The sequence below is a fragment of the Anabrus simplex genome, chromosome 2, assembly GCF_040414725.1.
Source record: "Anabrus simplex isolate iqAnaSimp1 chromosome 2, ASM4041472v1, whole genome shotgun sequence".
Classification (NCBI taxonomy): domain Eukaryota; kingdom Metazoa; phylum Arthropoda; class Insecta; order Orthoptera; family Tettigoniidae; genus Anabrus; species Anabrus simplex.
In genome coordinates, this window is record NC_090266.1 from 645583649 (window position 1) to 645601360 (window position 17712).

The 17712-nt window shown below is 36.3% G+C and overlaps 1 protein-coding gene across 2 annotated transcripts in view; it reads right to left on the minus strand.

The window, feature by feature from the left end:
- Positions 1-3357: 3357 nt before the first annotated feature.
- LOC136862989 (uncharacterized) overlaps positions 3358-17712 on the minus strand; it is a 199891-nt gene continuing 185536 nt past the window's right edge. For both annotated transcript variants that reach the window (XM_067139293.2, XM_067139294.2), the window contains exons 7-8: positions 16627-16796; positions 3358-5087 (exon numbers count right to left, since the gene is read on the minus strand). In XM_067139293.2, the coding sequence (XP_066995394.2) occupies positions 4675-5087; positions 16627-16796 (583 nt within the window). In that variant the 3' untranslated portion in view covers positions 3358-4674. The remainder of the gene's footprint in view (positions 5088-16626; positions 16797-17712) is intronic.

Below are 17712 nucleotides of genomic sequence, written 5' to 3' on the forward strand. Positions count from 1 at the left end.
GACCTCTACAATGGACAATTAATATTTTAAAGTTTAAAATATCAGCCGAATTTATCATTTTATTCGACTTGTTATTAAATAACCAAACTATATTAACGCAAGTTATAGAATTACTACAGACTTATAATGTAACTTATCTCCATACCTAGTACAAATAGGTCACTGTTTCCCATCTGACAGTAGGCGATTTCATTTTAATGCATGTCAATTTAGTACTATCGACCAAACAAATGTACTATTATCTTTAACGCCTAGGAGTTATAAAAGTTTTTAAAGATTGAAAATTGTTATCTGGATGCTCTTTTAACATTTGGTAATATTTAGAAAAACTGACAATAAGCTTTAACTTTAGTCAAATAATTGTATAAAGTCATAATATATCGCATAAAATATGCTACCAATTTTAATATAAGGTTTTATGGTGTATACCAAAAATTTTTTAATAGGCATTGTAAGAATATGTTCATTTTTATATATACATATATGTATGTTGTAAGTTATGTTAATATTGTACTTAGGCCTTGTCACTAAGTTTCCTATGGCTGATGATGGCATACAAATAATGCCGAAACCGGTCCCAATGTTTGAAAGGTAATAAATATGTGATGTGTTAATGACCTCACATTGTTTTTGTATTGAAAAGGTGGACATAACTATCCTCAATTTATAGTGTGCTGAATTCTGGCGTATGGCTCCACTGGACTTTTGGAAATCGCTTAACTTAACAGACAGTAGTACTGCATTTTGTTACAAGAAGCGATATGCAAGATGAGAACGTTGTTGCCCACGGAGGCTATCTATCTATCTATCAATGTCTTCATACCCCACCCTGGAGGGGTGAGGCAGGCCACCTACTGTTGGCGCAGAAAGTATGTGCAGTCGAGTTCAAACGCTAATAAAATTTGAACCAGTCCACCAATTTAAAATATAATTATACCATTGTAAAACTGGTTTTATTCTATGCTCTTTGGTGGTATTTGTATATTCTTATTGTGTTTCTTGTGAAAATTATGTTAGAAGGAATGCAGAAAGTACGTATTTTCTTGCCCGCTTTTTGCAAACAACTTTGTAGTACCATTACATGAAAAGGCACTGTCCGATTATCATGAAATTTAGGTGGATTATGGAATGTACTATCATAAATATATTTCTGAAATTTAATTACTTTACACACTTTGTCAAAAAGATTGGTATTGTTTTCGTAAAAGGCTGTCCGTTTGATACTGGGTGGTCTTCCGAAATCGGAATTGAGTTCATCAGAAACGTCTGAAGTTTTTTGTTTCAAATCGTTGTATACCAGAAACGTACAATGATTTCTGTATTTTATACCAATTTTTATTTGAAAGCAAGTGATAGGCACTCCGGTGTGAAATCAGCTTGCATTTGCCAGGGGTAGTACAACTAACAGATAAGGCCAGTTAGCGCAAGCCTGAATGTGTTCACTTATATTCTGGCGCCCACGTGTTACATTAGCAAAAGTTTCTAATTGACTTTTCGCATATTTACAGTTTCCCATCAGCTTTTCATATGAGAGCTTTGGACCTGCAATGGCAGCTTTGAAAGTGTTTTTATTTTATTTTTATAGATTTTTTTTGTATTTTGTAGATTTAGAATATTACACTAGTATCCAAAAGTTAAGCATAAGTTACGAGTAAGCAGGGCAACAGGAAATAGACCGCAACACACAACATTGCACCCACCAACCTTACGTGTTCGCTCTGTATAGGAAAGGTATGTTCCCTGCTTTGACTAGCGGCGTAATCGCAAGGTAAACACAGCCAGTGCCTGCGCCCCATATTCCCTCAGTCATGTTTGCCCTGTTATAGTGTGCGGAGTGTATCCTTGTGGTGAACATGACAACATAATGGCACAACGATGCCATTTGGACCCCGTTTTGCAGGGTAGAATACTCGGCTGCCTGGAAGCAGGCCAGACACAGACCAAAGTCGCCATATCCTTGCATGTGCCACAAAGTGTCATTTCCAGGCTTTGGAGACGATTTTGAGACACAGGAGATGTTAGTCGTAGGCCAGTACCAAGTCGACCATGGGTAACCACCTCACAGCAGGACCGATATCTGGCCTTAACCGCATGACGAAATCGGAGTGCACCTGCAAGACAATTGTCAGCGGAGCTTGCAACTGTCTCAGGGGTTGCCGTTTCCCAGCAAACTGTGTACCGGAGGCTCAAAACAGCAGGGCTGTTTGTCCAACGTACAGCGGTGTGCGTCCTGCTCACTCCAGCACAGAGGCGTCAACATCAAAACTGAACCATGAATGAAAGGAGGCATGTGCTCTTCACAGATGAATCCTGCTTCAGTTTGCAGAACGATTCCCATTGCACGTTAATCTGAAGAGAACCAGGTAGCCGATACAACATCGTGGAACGGGACCAGTATGGTGGTGGTGGTGTCATGGTGTGGAGCGGCATCATGTTGAATGGCCGTACGGACCTGCACATCTTCATGGGTGGTTCGAGGAACACTGTTAACGCTTGGAGATACAGGGATGAGGTACTGAGACCAAATGTTCGACTCTTCAGAGATGCAGTTGGTCCAGACTTCCTCTTAATGGACGATAATGCCAGACCGCACCGCGCTGCTCTGGTGGATGAATATCTGGCTGGGGACTGGCCAGTGAAGTCTGCGGATCTGAATCCTATAGAACATGCCTGGAATGCATTGGGGAGGTGAACTGCATCCCGTCAGCCTCCACCAAGGACCCTCCAAGACCTTCGCATTTCCCTTTTGGAGGAATGGGATCGACTGCCACAAGAGCTCTTGGACCATCTGATAGAGAGCATGCCACGTAGCTGCGAAGCATGTGTGGCTGTTAGGGGTAACCATATGCCCTATTAACAACATATTTTGTTGTGGAAGACATTGCCAAGTTTGTGATTATGCTTAACTTTTGGACACTAGTGTAAATTCACATCAGCCATACTACAGGAAATGTCTCCTTACTAAAAAAGCATATAAGGTTAAATTTAATGTTCAAGTCAAACTGTACTCATTGATCAATAGATTTTTGGCCTAGAATGATAGCAACTTCAAATTAATGACAGCATTGCTAACTAGTGAGCCTGGTCCTAAAGAGGAGTGTACTATGAGTCAAAGTAGGTATAAGAACCAAGTTCAGTAATGTTAACTTTGTAAAACAACATCACTTATTCTCAGATTGCATGGTCACAAGGTCACTTTGTATGTTCTTGGCAAGACTGAACTCGCCATGGCACACAATATTTCTTATTTTCAATCAGGAAAGGAGAATATCAGTATGATGGTGCTCACTGAGTAAAATAATTTCTCCACTTTTACCACAGTTCCCAGACATAATGTCATTAAGAAAAATGAACCAGTTATTTGGATTTATTTTTATTTGTCATACTAAATTCTTTCTTTACAATCTCTTCATTTATTCCCTTATTCAATAATATATTAATGGATACATTAATTCCTTTGTGAGTTTTTTAGCATTTCTTTCAATCAATTGCTCACCAGTTAACATAACATATTTACCCACGGCATTTATGTTGTTTGGATATAATAAATTCTTGTATCTATTTGAAACACTTTGAGGTTGAGGAGAAACAAGAGTTTGAAGGAAAAACATTATTTTGAGGGAAACCCCAAGATGAACAATTTTTCACTGACTTATTCATTGAAGTATTGTTCCCAGAGGTACAGTTCTTCCTGTACTATTTCCTATGTTTCATAAATGATTACCTTTTATGGAGGAAATATGATTATTTTATTTGTATGCTAAAACAGTATTGTTGAGAAGTCATCATCTACCATATATCAAAAACCTTCCATTGATTTCATTTTCAAACTACAGAAATTCTGACTGCAAGAATTTAACAGAAGCAATTGGAAGAAGTTAAAAACGTAAACAAAATTAAGTTAAGACAGTTCTTGTGTTTCAGTATATTCATGTTATGGAACACCCACCATCTCACATCACTATCCCAAAGTTGTCCAATCTGTGCCACAATGTTACAGTATGTAGTTACAAACTTTATCCTCTGTATGCTTTATATTTTTGCTGATAGAAACTTAATCCACAGTAATGATGTCATTCAAGGCTGAAGACGATTGATCATCCAGTATAACCCCATGATGCCAAATTTTCGACTGTGATTTTGAATTTGTTTGAAGTCTTATTTTTTTTCCATCTTTGATCAGTCCAACATGCAGATGAAATTTCTTTTTTACACACATGCTAAGCTCAAACTGTCACTGGTCTGAATTTTTCTACAATTATTTTCTTAATCCTTCTATAGCATTCCATAAGTTTTTTCTGCATACACCTATATAAAACAACCATTACAGAACTAATCAGAAGTGAGATGTACACATTTTAGTCACCGAAGCTTGTAAATGTCAAAATAATTTGATTCATTAGAATTTTCATGGCCAGTATTTAGGATTCTTTGCTCTGATGAAGTAGGCAGCAGCATCTAATACATTGGATCTACAATTAAATTAAATGAAAAACAGTTTTATGATAGTATCCAAACTTAAAATGGCTGTACCTTGATTCATGTAGATAGTGGATCCATTCCTACTATCCACAATGCTTTATGAATTTTCATTCCTTACATTACCCTGAAGTTCTCTTCAGTTGACCTTTTATTGAATTACATACTAGAAAACAGACATTTACACCTTATAATTCACTGTACCACCAGCATCATTAGCATGGTAATAAAATATGACAAAATAATAGTATAAACATCTGTCTGTACTCCCGTACCAGAGTGTGACAATCCCTGTTGATTTGGTTCATCTACAGCATTGTTTATTTTTCGTCTGTCATTGAAAACAGACGGATACCAAGGTTCTGTAGTTAGTGTAGTCTGTACAGTATTGTCAGCAGAGCCTCGCTCATGTTCTTGTGAATTCACATTTGGTGTTTGTGGACTCGATGGTGGCCAATAAATTCCTCTTCCGTAACTCGAATTCCTGTATCGAAGATGAGGATCTCTTGATGTGCCGTCAGAAGGTTCAGTATTGCTTGGATGCTGTGGTCTTACTGGACTACGCTCCGCATCTTGTCCTGATTGCCAGAATGGTGGAGTCTCCTTCTCTGTAATATATAAAATAACATTATTTGAGTTTGCTCTAGTACAGATGCTGCGAAGTACATTTGAGAATTTCCAAAGCAAGTGAGTGTCCATGGTAAAGAAGTTAAGACAAGTTGTCTATTTTATAGTGAGAATTCAAGATATTTTTACATGAGATCATTTTACCTCTCTCTTTCTTTGTATTTATCCAGCTAGGACAGAGTGCTCAACTGGGCATGTGTATCCATGAAACCTGTACTTTGTATGTATTTCAATCTTTATGAACACAGCTAAAGATGTTTTCGAAAGAAAACGAAATGTACCATTTTTTTTAATAGACTGATGTCCTTTTAATGTAAGAATAATCAAAGATTATTAAGGTGGAATTTTTAAGCTTGTTAGTTGAGTTTTTTATATACTAAAATTCCATCATGGACCAATATGGAGTTTATAACATGTAATGTAAATGTATCCACCAAATAAATGTACAGCATGCCTTCAAATAATTAACTAACTGATATTATTCCTAGTAAGCATGACGGGATTGTTGGTGAGTTTATCAGATAATTTAAACCTAAGCAACCACAAGCCACTCCATATTATATTATATTATATTATATTATATTATATTATATTATATTATATTATATTATATTATATTATATTATATTATATTATATTATACGAGGGTCGAGTCATAAGTCATGGCAACTATTTTTTTCTCGCGAACATGAGACAACACGGAAAATCAAAGGTATACATTTGGAAATATAGGACATGCACATATGCATTGTGCCTGAAGACAAATTCTGACTTCAGGAGATTCTCGTAGGAAAGTGACAGAACACAGGCCATTGATAAACATTGTTTTATTATTGTATAGACAGCAAATACACAAGGCTACGTACAAAGGACAGGTCTCCATTGGTTACAGACCTTCGAACTAATCACCCAAGGTTTCCATTGTGCGTTGCCAGCTGTGGGGCAGGCGCTGAATACCATTCACTGCATGTGTATTGTTAACGTGTGATACCTCTCTCCGAAATGCTGCTACGATGACCTCATTGTCCACATAATGGCTTTGTGACTTTGGGGATTAGATCATAGTCACATGGGCTCAGATCAGGCGAATAAGGTGGGTGTGGAAGAATCTCCCATCCCCATGGACACTGGACGGCCTGGGCAATGCAAATCGGCAGTTGATACTCTACCCCGTTTGAACGTCTCCACCCAACTTGCCACTGTTCTATAGGGCATGGCATGCACACCTAATGCTTCCTGCAGCTCTGCATGGCATTGGCGCGCATTTCTGCCGCAGAGAACTGCTGTTTTAATATATGACCGTTGCTCCTGACTGTTGACTTCCATTTTGTGACGCTCCCACTCACACACTGAACTTGGGGGCATGCTTACACCCACACTGTTGTTTACATACACCATCTAGTGGTATCATACGCAAATACATACCGTACGTTTCCAAATACATATCTTAGATTTTCCATGTTATCTCCTGTTCGCGAGAAAAAAGTAGTTGCCATGACTTATGACTCGACCTCCGTATTATATTATATTATATTATATTATATTATATTATATTATATTATATTATATTATATTATATTATATTATATTATATTATATTATATTATATTATATTATATTATATTATATTATATTATATTGTGAAAATGAAAACCTACAACCTGTTTTCCAATCATTGACCGGGTCAGGGATGTAATGAATGAAACATATATAGGCTGTTATTACAATGGGGTCGCCACTCCCAAGGTGATTTATTAATGAGTGATAAATGCTATGAAATGATAATGGAGAGTGTTGCTGGAATGAAAGATGACAGGGAAAACCGGAGTACCCGTAGAAAAACCTGTCCCGCCTCCGCTTTGTCCAGCACAAATCTCACATGGAGTCACCGGGATTTGAACCACGGTATCCAGCGGTGAGAGGCCGACGCGCTACCGTCTGAGCCATGGAGGCTCTATATTATATTATATTATATTATATTATATTATATTATATTATATTATATTATATTATATTATATTATATTATATTATATTATATTATATTATAAATGTTTCTAGAGTACCTCTTAAAATATATTAGTGAACATTGTAATTCATTTCGTACAGTACAAAAATATTTGAGGTCGTTGGCCCAACAGTTCATTGTATTCGGTTAAAATACATGAACTGCAATGAACATAAATAACTTATTTCTTACAACGTAAATTGAAAATGATGTGGATTTCTGCCCTCTTTCTGTCATTATTTTCTGCCTCCATTTCAAACTTGGGTATAGTTGCAGTGATCAAGAGTGACTGGGAGAACTTCACCCAACGTTCACGGCTTGTGACATAACTGCAACGTCACTGTGGCTGAATAGCATGTGCTCATCGCCTGCCTGCTTACAGTGTTGTACGTCCATGGGACAAAATGCCCAGCATGAGCACCTCTGAGCTAGAACATCTTCCTGCACTTCCTACAACTAAACAACAAAAACTGCTCAAGAATGGACCCATCAAGAAGTATGAATTTCCATTGATGAAGGTGGAAAGTAGAACTGAGCTTATTAGTGGCTGAGAATGTTCTAGAAGGTCTAGGATTGATGAGAGGAAAACATATGTATGAAGAAAAATGTGAAAATGTGTAGTTTGTCCCTGTCCATTGGTATTTACATGTTTGCCCTTGTCCCGTAAGTATTTGCATTATGACTTGGAGGACAAAAAAAATTCAGCCAACTTCAAGAGTTCTGAATGACATGATGGTTTTGGTGATTCATTAAAATATTTGCACCACAACTGATCTGCTGATTCCTGTTGCTTCTTTGTATTGTTTTTCATAAAATTCTGAAAATTACATAACTGATTGAAACACAGTACATCATCAGTTTTGATATCTGTATTATTTTTCAGGTATAATATAGATTTTTCTGCATCTTCCCATGTTGGAATGTTCCCTAGTTTCATCCATTTAAATGGTTGAGATCATTCATATGGAGACAACCACTCTTTCAGCTATTCCGTCGCTGAGTCATAAACAGTTACGACTTCCTTCTCAAAATTATCACACTCTGCACTGTAACCTTTGTCTGTTTTCTTTTCAAGAATCTGCTTCACTTTAAGAGACTTCAATTTATGACTATGTCTTTTCTGTGGTTTTTCTACTGTAGATTCTAATATAGAGACAGTTTCAGCAACACAATTCAATTCCTTCTCTAATTTGATAATGTTGTCATTAAATATGGCCATCAGAGAATGCACAAATAATAACCTCACTTCACTCATCTCATTCTCAAAACACTCTCTTGATAATAATGGGTATAGAGTTCTGAGAACAGAAGTAAGACTTCAAAGAAGGGAACATGTGAATCAGTCTTTCAACACATGAAAACAACGAAAGCCACCTTGTTTTTGAATGATACAAGAGCTTCTTGTATGTAATGTCAACAAATTCACAAAACTGTTTTAACTCCTCAGTACGAACACTACATAAAGCAAAGTAATAAAACATTTTCAAAATAATGGAATCTATATCAGTAAGCAAACCTACATCGAGTACATCAGTAAGCAAACCTACATCAAGGGCATGTTGAACAGAATTATGGAGCACATGGGCAGGACAACCCATTCCAACCAACTCTGCATTCAGGTCCTTTTTAAAGTGACTAAAAACATTACTTCCTGAACCTCTTTTTTTGATCCCACCAAAATTTGTGTTGGCATTGTCTCCTGCAAAAGCTACCACTTTCTTTTCAAACCCAAGTTTCTGTAGAGTGTATTTTACAAAATTAGCTATTGTCTCAGATTTTTCATTTGGGATACTTTTAACCTCAAGAACTTTAGTACTGATCCCACCATGTTTATAATCAAAGTACTGTACAAAAATTGAGAATATCTTCAATGAACTGTAATTGCTTCCATTAGTTGCAACACCAAAGCAAGAAATACCATCTAGAACTTGCACAGTTATGTCAATTGAATGTGGAAAAAAAACAGAATTGATGATCGCTTCAGTTTTAGTTCTGCCACATGAAACTTCCTTTGTTACAGCAGACTCTTTATAAAGAACTTTTTGCAGGTTACTGGTGCAGTTCATGGACTTGAAACCATGGCGTTGTCTCACTGCATGAAAGGCAAGGGCACCTTCAACTGCATGGGCTAAGTCACTTACTTTACTATATTAGGAGAAAAAAAGTGTTAATTTTTATAATCATTTCTTTATTTTGCACAATGTGCATAGAGGATCACAATTAGATATCATAGAATGACGACAGGATATGATATCTTTCATATACTTGGTCACACGGCCGACACACACAGTTTATGTTCGGTTCATGAAATACTTTGTTTTTACACATCTTGAAGTGGAATCCGTGAACGGCCAATCTCGTAACTATATGTCTCAGTTGGTAATCCATTTCCATCCATTTCTGATCTGTCATGGCCTCTGTTGAGTAGAAGTCTTCCCAAATGTCCCTCTTTTTTTCTCTTAGTTAATATATATCAGGTTTTCATATGCTGTGCCTCTGGTAAAATAAGATTGCATCTGAGGTCCTCAATCAGGAAAGTTTCTCTCGCGAGCTCATATACAAGTCGAGATCTTGTAGTCTTTGATACACTCAGGACTCGCTTCAGGTACCTGGATTTTATCTTTTCCAGATCTCTAATTGTTTTGCACTCAGAAATTCTCCTATGATCTCAAGCCCAGAGGTTAACACTGGTAGCACTTTTACTCGAAAAAGCACCATGGTTCTGTCTACTGCAATTTGTGTGATGTTCTCAATGTCATTCATCGCTTTCAGAGCTGCAATCATTCTAGCTCTTATATGGATCCTGGAACAGTTGCATGTGGTCTGCAAGGTTACACCTAGGTATCTGAAACTGCTAACTCTGCAAAAGCGAGCGTTATTACGCGATATGTGCTCTGCTTCCTTTAGTTTACCTCCTTTCCTAAATATGACTAGTTCAGTCTTCTCCTCATTAATTTTCATTTCATTCCTGTTCGCCCCGTCTGCTAGCAAGTTCATCGCATGTTGTAGTTCCGTTTTGTCTTCAGCCGCAATTGCCATGTCATCAGCGTACAAGTACATTTCTGTGTCTGCCTTTTCCTTTATCTCTGACACTACATCGGAGGTGAAAGCGTTAAATAACATAGGACTGAGTGGATCACCTCGAAGAACTCCTATAGTCTGTGGCATCCAGTCTGACGACCCAATGCTGTTGTCCACCTGTATATAATTCTCAGTCAGCAGCTTTGATATGAGTGTTGTGTCATTAGATGTTCTGATTAACTTATCCAGCATCCATGAGTAGCCTTCTGTTTATCCAATCAGATGCCTTGGAATAGGCAATGAATGCCACAAATAATTTGCCTCTTGGCATTTCTAGGGCAAGACGAATGTGATTCAGTAAATTCTCCAGTGCCATCTTTGTACATCTTTTCTGTCTGAACCCAAATTGCTCTTCCGGTAACAGTGGATCCAATTTATTCATCACTCTCTTCGTTAGGATCCTCGTCAGGAGTTTCAAACCTGTTTGCTCCATCATGATTCCTCTGTAAGCATTCGGGTTATCTGCGTCTCCTTTCCCCTTATACACTATTTGGATTGTTGCTTTCCTCCATTCTGTTGGGACACTTCCAGTTTCGAGACATTTATTCAATAAGGCACTCCACACAGGTTACATTTCTCTCACTGTCTCTTTTAAATGCTCATTTCTGACTCCATCAGGTCCTGGTGTTCTATTGCTTGTTCCTTCATTGATGGCTTGAATGATTTCTTCTTCCATTATGACATCTGATGGTTCTCTGTGTTCTGCATACCTGAGTGTTAGTCTCATGTCTCTCGAAGCAATTGCTTTGTAATTTCCATGTTTCCATGTTGATATTAGAATATATTTTGCTCATTTTTGGTCGTAGAGCCTTGTATGGGTCCAATTTTGCTTCTTCTATGATCCTTTTCTGTTGTTCATCCATGTACTGATTTTTTTTTTCTTCTTCAGGAGCTCTTTGTGCTGAGCTCTCTGTTGCCGGTACTCTTCCAGGTTTTCCATGTTCCTTCTTTTTCTTCCTCTGTTCAATTTTTCTAAGGTGCTTCTCCTTGCCTCATAACATTGTTTGTTGAACCAAGGTTTTGACTTTCTTGTCCCCAGGCTTAAATGAGTTGCTTCTTCATAGCAAATTTTCTATCCACCATGCTGCAGAATCAATTTCACCTTCATCTATAATTTTCTTCACCTGGTCGATATGGCTTGTCTTTACTTTCACTTTGTTCATGTCTATATTCTTTTTGATTTTGACTCGTTTTCTTGGATCAGCTGCTTCTTTTTCTTCGTGATAATGTCTTTGCTCACTGGTAAGTGCTTTCTTACAACGGCGCCTTCTTTGAGGACCAGTTTTGTTGTTTCCGATGTTTTGAGTCCCCTTGAAAGCATTAAATCTATTGTGCTGCCACCATTTGGTCCTACATATGTCCATTCCTGTTTCTTGTTTAACAACACTCACTGTGTCTCAGGTAGTCCATAATTTCTTCAGTTTTCGAGCTGTGTTTATCTACTGAACAGTTCATGTCATCAGCAATTAACACCGTTTCTTCTTTATCTATCACATTCAATGCATTTCCATGCACATTGACTATGTCTACTGCAGTGCATTCAGGGCTGAAGTATACCTACTGCTATGATCACTAAAATTTTCGTTCGTAAAATCAGTAGGTTTTCATCTCTCAACAGTTGTTTACATGGGGTTAGATGAGGTTTGACAAGTACTGATACTCCTCTTGATGGTCGTCCCCTTTCCTTGAGTTGATTGGCATACACATGATAGTTGTAAAAACCTGGTACATTTATTACCGAGTCCTCCCTGATGAATGTTTTTGTTAATACACATATGCCAAATTCCTCTAGTATGTTCCTTGATGTTAGATTTAATGCACCTCTCAACCCCCCTACATTCCAAGTCATGAAAATCTTGCCAGTAAAAATATCTATCTGGAAAAGATATTGCATGTGTGATTTGCTCTCGGAGATGTTATCAGACTGTAGTCATAACATGACGATCGAATGTTTTAATTTAATAATATATTTGTTTTATTCTTATCAGTGGTTCTTTCAGATCAACATCCACCTTCTTCCTTCCCTATATTATGTTGCAAGAACGATGCAAATGTCTTAAAATCTGTATTTCATTGGGTTCTCGAAGTTGAAATATTTATTTTAATAGCTTGTTGTGTTGGTGTTCTCCTCGAGCCACTAGATGGCAGCACTACGTGCTGTTGGTGCTCCTCTGCATGGCAAGTGAGGAGAGTTTCCACTTTTATCATATTAAGCTATTTGATATAACTCACATAAAATATTAATTTGTATTGAACAGGTAGACCTTCCTTCAATTCTTATAATTGTTTATGTTTGTCAATATGGATCATAATTAAATTAATACAGTATCTCATGATAATGTTTTGAGTGACAGAATTTATATTCTTAAAGAAATTGTATTCACATTTTGCCAAAGATATCTGATTTACATAACAATATACTTTATTTTAAATTTACACAAGTAATAATGGATATTCACATGATTTAATAAATGACATTAGTGTTTTAAATTTGTAACACCCATCAGTTTAGTTTGTTTGTGCTCCACTCTTGCAAAACTTGAAAAATTAGTTTTTACTCTTCCTCATTTAAATGCAGAAACAGAGCAAATTTTTTCTTTGAAACTAAGAAGAGGACTGTAATGGGACCAGAACTTCTTATTCACTGTTAGTTATTACAAAGACTGAAGAACTTGCGACATCATTGATCAGTGCCTCTCTCTCTATAACCAGGAAGGCACATTTGGGGGGTGCAAAATGCTTATATAATTAAATGATAGTAACATTTCTTTATAACATAATTTTGATTAAAGAAAATATGTTATTTAAATATCTAGAGTAAAAATAATTTTGTAGGCACTTGAGGTAAAATGTAGACAATTAAATTAGAATCTAGCGGGTTCCACCTTTTCAATACAAAATACAATGTTGTTGGATGGTTTTTACAACATTATTTATTTCAGAACATGTTTCGGTGTTCAATTTTTGACACCATCGTCAGCTGCTCAGAAAGTGCGAAAAAACTTGGCAATCTAAACATTAAACAACATATTGTCATACGTAACTCCTTAATATACATATATACAAACAATAGAATATTGCACTAGTTAAATCCTAAAACATCTACAGTAAATTATGCTATATTAAAACTCTAATATGTAACAAGAGAATTCTTGTAAGTCATAAATATAAAATTTCTCGTCTGTTTGATGAGTTGTCTTCACATTCCTTAATGTCTGTGATTTTGTACTATCATACTATCGAATTCAAATGCGAACTTAAGCTTGAGGATTTAAAATTGTATGCAGTCCATTTGATGTTAAAATGTTCATTTCAAGTATATAATAACCACTTAGATGGATTAAAATCTCGTTATATACAATGTGATTGTTAAAACTGGGCCGTCTTCTTAAATTTATTAAGTACAAAAACTTCGTATTTTTTAAATGTTGCATGCGTGGTTGGAACTGTAATTTCATTTGTCCTACAGTTGTTAGGCGGACATTTCTTCTCAGTTCAATAGAACCCTGCAATAATGAAACCCAATGTTAAGAGAAAAGCGGGAATATTGATAAAGAAAACTAATTGAATCTAACTGTTGATACGTCTGACTCACCTCTAAAGCTGTGTAATTCGCGTGACGGCTGCGGCGCGGTCAGTGTGTCTGCTAGTATCTTGTGCTCTGTAATGAAGCGCAGGGAAGGAGAAGTAGGGGCGGCAAAGGGGAAGTTTCTAGAACGTCGAACTTTTTGGGAGAGAGTCCGGGGGGCGTTGTGGACGAAGACAGTAGTATGCAAAGTTCTTATGTAGAGTTCGGAATATGCTCGAATTTTCTGGAATTTTAACTTGTTAAGTAATAGAATCAAACAATCAAATAAAATCTTGGGTTTTTCCGAGATTTCATTCAAATTCAGGTTAGCGTTATAGTATTGGTCTAGATGTATTAGACATGCCTCCGTAATGTCAAGCTTCTGTCCCTTAGACAGTGTTTCCATGATCTCGAGGTCTTTATCTATGTCTGTGAATTTATGTTTGTACTCATGGATATGCTGGCCTACCGCTGAGAATCTGTGATATTTTACAGCGTTAAGGTTTTCCTGATACCTGACATTAAAGCTGCGCCCAGTTTGCCCTATGTATCCGCTTCCACAGTCCCTACATTCGAACCTATATACCCCTGATTTAGAATATGGATTGACTTTGTTGACAACCGAAACATTATGTAAAACTGTTGTACTTCTATTATCTGTCTTGAATGCGATCCTAATGTTACATTTCCTGAAAATATTCGTAATTCTGTATACATCTTTATTAAACGTGAAGGTTGCAATTTCCTTAGCTTCTAGTCTATTTTTCATCAGATTCGTGTGAGGGCGATATTTGAATTTGCTTATTATTCGTTCTATAAAATTCTCTTTAAAACCATTAACTCTAGCCATAGCTCAAATGATGTTCAGTTCCTTGTCCAGGTTTTGTTTGGTCACACGAATTACACAGCTTTAGAGGTGAGTCAGACGTATCAACAGTTAGATTCAATTAGTTTTCTTTATCAATATTCCCGCTTTTCTCTTAACATTGGGTTTCATTAATGCAGGGTTCTATTGAACTGAGAAGAAATGTCCGCCTAACAACTGTAGGACAAATGAAATTACAGTTCCAACCACACATACAGCATTAAAAAAAAATACGAAGTTTTTGTACTTAATAAATTTACATATTGTATATAACGAGATTTTAATCCATCTAAGTGGTTATTATATACATGAAATGAACATTTTAACATCAAATGGACTGCATACAATTTTAAATCCTCAAGCTTAAGTTCGCATTTGAATTCGATAGTATGATAGTACAAAATCACAGACATTAAGGAATGTGAAGACAACTCATCAAACAGACGAGAAATTTTATATTTATGACTTACAAGAATTCTCTTGTTACATATTAGAGTTTTAATATAGCATAATTTACTGCAGATGTTTTAGGATTTAACTAGTGCAATATTCTATTGTTTGTATATATGTATATTAAGGAGTTACATATGACAATATGTTGTTTAATGTTTAGACTGCCAAGTTTTTTCGCACTTTCTGAGCAGCTGACGATGGTGTCAAAAATTGAACACCGAAACATGTTCTGAAATAAATAATGTTGTAAATACCATCCAACAACATTGTATTTTGTATTGAAAAGGTGGAACCCGCTAGATTCTAATTTAATTGTGATCTCAGTTCAATACGGACCAAAAGATGAAGTTCCTTACGTTTAAAGTAAAATGTAGAGACATTCTGATTTTCTTGTAGGGGCACAACCTAAAAAAAGAGTTGGCAATACTGATTTGAATTGATATATAACTATATTCTAAGGACATATTTTTGTCTTTTCTTGGGGGGGGGATCATATTTCCAACATTTCTGGGTGATAGAAATTGGTCGCATAATACCAGTATCACTATAATGAACAACACTAGGAAATAATGACCAATGTTCATGGTTCTTAAGCTTAATCATCCTGTGTGATGTAATTTTGTGTGGTTATTTTTAGCCTGGTGCAGCCTTAGTAAGGCAAATCCTCTGACCAGGGTGGGCTGCATCTGCCATGTGTACAAATCTGTGTATTAGTATGGTGGGGGATAGGGCTGTGTGCAGTGAATGAGTTGCAGGAAAGTTTGGGACAGTGTAAATATCCAGTCCCCAAGTCAAAAGTATTAAATGTTTAGGATTAAAATCCCATATCCCAGTCAGTAATCAGAACTAGGACAAGATACTGACCACTCAAACACAGATCCACATATCTGAGCAATGAAATCTCCTCTGATTACAGAAGCTCCACTGCCTTAACTCAAAATTTTGAACTTTTCACTATGTCTGCTTCCCAACCTCTCTTTCAACTCTGAATAATTAAATGTATTTCAGTCATCTTAGTTGTATGTACTGCTGGGTTCCAAATGTTCTCCATCTGATTCTCAAGGATTTTTAAAAGAAAGAACATGATTGTTAACATGTATTTATATACAATGAACAGGCTTTTTAACGCATAACAAAATGGGACTTGATTATACAGTATATTGGCTCTAAGCACATAATTATGTAAACTTTTATAATTAGAAAATGAGTAATATCTGAAGATGGATCCAACAGACTGAAACATGTTCTACATTTTATAAAATTAATGTGTGTTTGTATTTTCAATTTAACTGTAACATTTTTTAGTACTGACTAGGTGGACAAATAAAGAGTAATCATTATATGATTTAAAAGCAGATGGAAATGCCATTCCCCTGAACCTGTACTTATCTTGTTACACACTATAGTCTAACGGAACTATGCTGAACATATTTCAACATTCAGTGAATTCTTTATGTTAGTTCCCTCCATGTGTGCTCTATGTGAAAACTTATTTAGTTCAAAACTATTTTAATATGCTATAAATTTGAATGTGAGAGGAGGTCACCTGGTTGTTGAGGCACCATGGAGTTAGTTGACCGATGCTGCTGTATAGGCATGGTGTTACTGTTGTCATTAAAGCTGTTGTCCTTTTTACTGTTTGTATCATTCTGGTTCAGAACACCATTGTACATGTTTGTTGGCAACATCCTTTGAGAGCACTCTCGAGATTTATAACTACATAAGGAAAAGCAAAGGGTAAGTATGGTATGAAATTCAACTGATCAATAATCTCCATCTTTTGAAAACACACATTTAAGAAGAGCATTGTGCTTTTTATAAGGCATATTAATACTATGATGTAAGTCAAAAATAGACCGTACAAAATACTTCAAGTTCCAAATTAAAGAGTCCTGTTTAAGGAAAGGCAATTTTGAAATTCAACACCCTCTCCTTTCTACATACAGAAAATTCCAACAACATATCACCCGAGACCCTATTTATACTAATTTCTAGGAGCTGCACATCTACATATTAAGGCAAGTTGATAGCAAATCATATGGGATATAAGGGTCTATGTCACACCTGACATGTTTTGAGTTATGAGATTGAAAAGGTTGGAGAGCTTCAGTATGCATGGCAGTAGGCAGTGCACACGTATACCCTTATTCCACACAAGCTAATTCTCTAACATAACTTGTGGAAATCGTGTAGGAGAGTCCATACACCTTTACTCAGCCAAATACTCAACATGGTAAAAATGTAACATAGACCCTTATTGGGCCGCATGCTTCTATTATGATTTAGACCAGGGGTTTCCAATTACTAAGGACTCGAGGGCCACATAGGAAACCTTAGGTATGATCGCGGGCCACACTTTAATATTAGGCCAATTTTCGTAAAATTCTACAGATAGAACAGAGGTACCAGCATGAAATAATGTTCATAGTTCAATTGAAATGAAAGTTTGATAATTTTAATTGCTTAAAACACTATTGTACATCAGCATAAAGGAGTGAAATTAAAAATTAACACTATTGTACCCAGGACAATTGAATTCTGAAGAAGAGTACCTCACAATGACAGTACATTTGAATTAATATTTGACGAATGACAAACTGAAAGAAATGCCTTAAGAATAACTGAAATTAAT